The sequence below is a fragment of the Trachypithecus francoisi genome, unplaced genomic scaffold, assembly GCF_009764315.1.
Source record: "Trachypithecus francoisi isolate TF-2019V2 unplaced genomic scaffold, Tfra_2.0 Lachesis_group4, whole genome shotgun sequence".
In the NCBI taxonomy this organism is placed as follows: Eukaryota; Metazoa; Chordata; class Mammalia; order Primates; family Cercopithecidae; genus Trachypithecus; species Trachypithecus francoisi.
This window is the reverse complement of record NW_022681469.1, coordinates 29,626,961-29,632,960: the sequence shown is the minus strand read 5'-3', so window position 1 is coordinate 29,632,960 and position 6,000 is coordinate 29,626,961. Positions and strand designations below refer to the sequence as shown.

The window sequence follows — 6,000 nt, the reverse complement described above, 5'->3', positions numbered from 1 at the left end:
ACTAAGCGGGATATGGGACGTGTGTAGGAGCCGGGATTTGGGGGTCCGGGTAGGTGGTAACAGGGAAACGGAGACTGCAGAGGAGCAGGAGGCGGAGACTAGAGCTCCAGAAAAGGTCGCTACAGGGACGGGGGTGAGTGCTGAGAGACACCGAGTGAGGAGCACAGAGATAACCGCCTGAGCTCAAGGCCCAGCTTTCGCAAGTTGTGGAGCCTGTAGCTAACCTAGGAGTCTCTGGCTGCCAGCAATGCCGCAGGACTAAAAAGATCCCCCCAAAATCTCTTCAATGAACCCCCACCTCCTCGTGTCCTGCTCCGGCCGGTCGAGCAGCCAATCGCCTCGCGGGGCGGGGTTGCGGCCAGCGGCCATAACCAATAGCGGCGGAGGGGGCGGGTCCGGGCTCCCGGCGCGCGGCTGTGGGGTCGCCCGGGGCAAAGCGAGCTGAATCCTGAGGGGAGCCGCTGACCGGCAGCATGGAGGACCCCGCCGTGCCTGCGACCGGGGGCCCTCCCGCAAATGGCAATGGCAACGGCGGAGGCAAAGGGAAGCAGGCGGCGCCCAAGGGCCGCGAAGCGTTCCGAAGCCAGCGGCGGGAGTCAGAGGTGAGGAGCCGGGAGAGCTTCGTCTGGGGCCCGGAGACGCTCGCGGGCGGGAAGCGGCGGCTGAGGTGATTCGGCCTCAGCCCCGGAGCCCTCGGCGCGCTCGGTCAGCCCCGCGCAGTGGGCGCCTGCGGGGTCCTAGCGGCTGTACTCTGGGCTTTTTGGCCCCGACCGTTGTCCGCACGTCTCCTGCCGCGGGTTGGGGGCTTTCTAGCCCTCCGGCTTTCCCCCGCTGCGCGAAGATGAGCGCGATATTGAGCGGACCAGATACTTTCCAAATATTTATCTCACTTAATCGCTGCAGCCCCTTGAAGCAGAAATTCCGATCCCAGTTTATGGAGGGGGGAACAGGAGCGGAGAGGTTAAGTGACTGGCTTGAGGGATGGGAGGCTGGAGCTCAAGCGCTGCAGGAAAGCAGGATTGGCTAGTGGGGTAACCGCACTCCCCCTCCCCAGGCTGCCTGCGGCGGGCCCCTGGACCGATCCACTTTGGCCGAGGGACTTCTGCCCGTTCCCTGCCCATCTCCTTCCCCCGCTCTCCCCTTAGGCCGTTTAGGGAGCGCCTTCCGCGGACATCAGGCCCCTGCCTGTGAGGGCTGAGCGAGACGGGATTCAGGCAGGGGCAGTCCAGGAGTGGCTATCTGGAGGGAGCAGTCCCAGGATACAGATAGAAGTATGAATATTTCGATCTCTTTCTCCTCTCCTGAAAAAGGAAACGCTACCTAGGAAGATGAAAGCATTGAATTATTATCACTCCCCTCTCCCCTCATTGAGGCAGTTTCCATCAGTTGAATCTGAGCGGAGCGGGGATCAGAATAGACGACAACATGTCAGATATGGCAGGGTCTGCAGAGATCATCTGGTATAGCCCTTGAATTTTACAGACCTAAAAGAAAGAGGAGTGACTTGCCCAAGATCAGACATCTGGCATACTTTGTGGTCAAGAACACCAGGCTTTGGAGCAGTCAGACCAGGTTTTGAATCCCAGCCCTACCATTTACTACCTGTGTGATTTTCGGCACATTACCAAACCTCTCTGAGCTCCAGTTTCTTCATCTGTAAAATGAGATTAACACTGCCTACCTCAGAAGGTTGTGATAAAGTCAAAATGAGATAATTGACTATAAAATGTTTGGCACAGTGCAGGCACAATGCATGTAATTAGTCAGTACATAGTAACTCTTGAGTATATTACTATCGTCGTCGTCATCATCAAGTGGCAGAGCTGGTACTAGAAGCCGGGTCTTTGGCATCCCAGACCTTGCCTTACCATTTGAATAGCATTTCAGTTTCTAAAGTGATTTCATGTATGCTTTCCATTTTGATGTAGGTAGAGTAGGAGGAATCCATTCATTTTTTTAAAGGTAGAAGTGGAGATGAAAGGACTGGCCCAAAGTCACCACCTTGCAGAGGCAGAGCTCAGCCCTCCTGTCTTGCTAGATGATATCCACCACATCATCTCCCTCCCTACCTCAAGATGAGTCTGATCTTTTAGGGCACCCTGTACCTCCTTCCCCCACAAAGACATTGTTCTCACTCAAATGTTTTTTGGGGGAGGTGAGCCATTCATTAATTCAATAATTATTTATTGAGGACTTTCTGCCAGTCACTATTTTAGGTGCTAGGGATATATCAGTGAACAAGATAGGGTCTTCCCCCATGGGGAGACAAATTGTGAGTAAATAAATAAAATAATTTCACAATGGTATGTTCTATGGGGGGAATAAAAGTCTCTGCCTGGGTCTCCCTTGTAAGGTTGCAATCTGTTCCCCACCTGTCAAGTCTTCTTCAGGCAAAGGCTCTGAGAGTACAGTCCTTTGAGACTCGAAAGCTTTCCACCTGCACTGCAGTTTACCTGCTGATTGTCTGCAGCTGCACCCTTCATGCCTGGAAATGAACAACTGCTGCAATCATCTCTATCTGGGCTCATTGCCTGCCGAAAGCCTGGCTGGAAAGATTAGCTTTCCTTTACCTTCTGCGGCAGCAGAACTCCTTTTACCTGCCAGTACATCCCTTATCACCACAGTACCCAGATCTGCTTTTCTTCTCTCCTTCTTTTTGCTTTCCTGTGGAAGGCAGTCCTTAGAGGAGATGGGATTTTTTCCTCTCCAGGGCTTTTAAAAAATCACTAGAAGAGAATTAGTGTGGCACAAGTCAAGAGAGCCTCATCATGTATCACTGTTTATGGAAGTACTGTTGACCTACCTTCTCCCACTGGCTTAGTGTGTGAACGAACATCCCAACCTAAAAAGGAAGCTAAAGAATAATTATTTGCTTAATAAGAAGAGTCTTAACCTAACAAAAGGATTCACCTCAGACCTCTTTTAGCCAGATCTGGTTTATTGATCTCCAACTCCTTGACAAAGTTTTAACTGGTCTGTGGTAAAATGAGGAAAATTCAGGTCATCGAAGTGAGTTTTTCTAAAAATTTAGTTCAATATATTAAATTTAAGGATGTAGGCTGGGCGCGGTGGCTCAAGCCTGTAATCCCAGCACTTTGGGAGGCCGAGACGGGCGAATCACGAGGTCAGGAAATCAAGACCATCCTGGCTAACACGGTGAAACCCCGTCTCTACTAAAAAATACAAAAAACTAGCCGGGTGAGGTGGCGGACGCCTGTGGTCCCAGCTACTCGGGAGGCTGAGACAGGAGAATGGTGTAAACCCGGGAGGCGGAGCTTGCAGTGAGCTGAGATCCGGCCACTGCACTCCAGCCTGGGCGACAGAGCGAGACTCCGTCTCAAAAAAAATAATAATAAAAATAAATAAATAAATAAATTTAAGGATGTATACAATTTAAAACAGTGTTTTCCAAACTGTTATGGGGGCAACTATTAATTGAGGCTAAAATTTTTATTTTAAGAAATAAAGCCAATGTGATGGCTCATGTCTTTTATCCAGCACTTTGGGAGACTGACGCAGGTGGATAGCTTCAGCTCAGGAATTCAAGACCAACCTGGGAAATGTAGGCAGACTCAATCTCTACAAAAAAAAAAAAAAATTTAGCCGGGCATGATGGTGCGCGCCTGTTGTCCCAGCTGCTCAGGAGGCTGAGGTGGGAGAATCACTTAAGCCCAGGAAGTTGAGGCCGCAGTGAGCTGTGATTGTGCCACTGCACTCCAGCCTGGGTGAGAGGAAGACCCCGTCTTAAAAAAAAAAAAGAAAGAAAGAAAAGGAATAAAATAATAGAAAATAGTGCATCACATGCAGTAAAGGTAAATACTTTGTTAAACTTTTGTTCCAGTTTGTGCGTGTGTGTGTGTGCGCGCGCGCGCGCGCGCCGGCGCGCGAGTGCGTGCATGCTGGGATATAATGTAAAATGTATCATTTTTCCAAAAAGTTTGAAAAACAGTTTTTAATGGCTGTTCTTTATTCTGAGATTCTGTCCTTCATTTGGGGGGTTTAAACAGTTCTTTTTTGAGTTTTTTAAAAAAGTTTTTAAAGTCCATGCCTATCAGAATAAAATAGCAACAACCCTCCGTCATTTGCCACTCTCCACCTTTTTCTTTTTCCCTACTGTTCCCTGTAATCCAAAAGTTTGGAAATCTTTACTATAGTGGATTTAAACATGATTCGCCTTGTTGACAGTATAAATTGACATAATGTTTTGGGGAAGCAACTTATATACAAAGAGCTTTAAAAATGTTCATAAGATGTGATTCATTAATTTTCTTTATAAAAATCTATGCTTAGGAAATATCCTAAATATAGAAAAAAAGTATAAGTCCATTACCGTTTCATGCATATAATAAAGGAAAATTAAAAACAATTTAAATATTCAACAGTAAGGAACTAGTTAAGTAAACCAATAAATGTACATCCATTTATACAATCATTTAAACTAATAGTCATAATAATATGAGAAGAATACCTTTATAATATAATATTAAGATCATAAATAGAGTGACCACCCACATAGTGCTACCAAGTGCTAGGCTGTGTGCCTTTTTGTATTAACTCATTGAGTCCTTAAAATAACACTATGAAGTAAGTCCTGTTATTATCCTCATTTTGCAGATGGGAAAACTGAGCAGATAATTTTCCAACAATTCCCTGACACCAACTGGATGTCCAACAATTCAATTCAATTCTGACACTAACTACCTAGAATTATCACAGACCCTGCAAGTTAAGGGCTCAGTCCTACAAGGCCCTACTTTAGATGCCAACCATAGGTTGGATCCCCAAGCTATCTACACTTCAGCCTGGCCAACTACAAATTAAGCGGTTATCATGATCTTCCTTTCATGTTCCATAATTTGCTAGAATAACTCACAGAATTCAGGAAAGCATGTAATTAGAATTATAATTTTAGTATAAAGGATACAACTCAGGAACAGCTAAATGGAAGAGATGCAAAGGACGAAGTATGGGTTTGGGGTGGTGCAGAGCTTCCATATCCTCCCTGGGCAGCACTCTCCTAGCACATCTGTTTATTCCCCAACCCAAAAGCTGCCTGAACCTAGTTGTTTCTGGGTTTTCATATGGTGTTTCATTACCTAGGCATAATTAAACTATTGGCCATATGATTGAACTTAATCTGTAGTACCCCTCCCCTCCCTGGATGTGGGGATGGTGCTGAAAGTTAAACACTCTAATCATGTGCTTGGTCTTTCCTAACATAAGTCACCTCATGAGCATAAATTCTGGTAAAGCTGACAGTGACTCATTATGAATAACTGACACTCCTATCACTCAGGAACTTCTAAGAATTTCAGGAGCTCTGTACCAGGAACCAGGGGCAAAGAACAGTATATTTTTTATGTCACACTGAGGCACAGAGAGGTTAACTTGTCCAAGATCCAATAGTATGTGAGAGAGCTGAGACTGAGAATTTTAAAAATTCATATATATTAACATATACAGGAAGGAAATATCCCAAAATGTTTAAATAAGTTAGAAGATGAGATTATATTAAAATATATTTAATAGGATTAACTTTATACATACAACATCATAGGAAATCTAATCTTTACTACAACTTGGAGTGGAGATGTTATATTATTTGACAGTCCTAAAGTTGCAGAATATTAGAGCTAAAAAACCTCTTTAAAAATAAGGAACTATGATCCACAGCATGAGACTTGATCTATATCATACAGTGGGTTGATGACAGAACTAAAGCTAGAATCCAGTGCTCTTTGTTTCTGTCTGTCTCAAATTTATATAAATCAGCTAGATGCTCCTCTGGTCTGTGTTCATGTAGATTAGATGTGGACACAGACCGTAGCTTTCATATGTTTTTGAGATCCTGGCCCTTTATTCAGACTTTCTGATTTTGTATGGGAATCCTCAGCCCCTCCCCACACTGAGCCTCAAGTTTTGGCTTGATATAGAGTACCTCTGAGATGAAAGACCCAAATAGGACTCTCCTAACTGTCTCCCTGATCTAACCCTGGCCTC

At 45.5% G+C, this 6,000-nt stretch overlaps 1 protein-coding gene across 1 annotated transcript in view; it reads left to right on the top strand.

Moving 5' to 3' along the window:
* Positions 1-378: 378 nt before the first annotated feature.
* STRIP2 (striatin interacting protein 2) overlaps positions 379-6,000 on the top strand; it is a 58,342-nt gene continuing 52,720 nt past the window's right edge. Inside the window, exon 1 of the mRNA XM_033193003.1 lies at positions 379-602. Coding sequence (XP_033048894.1) covers positions 474-602 — 129 coding nt within the window. The 5' untranslated portion in view covers positions 379-473. The remainder of the gene's footprint in view (positions 603-6,000) is intronic.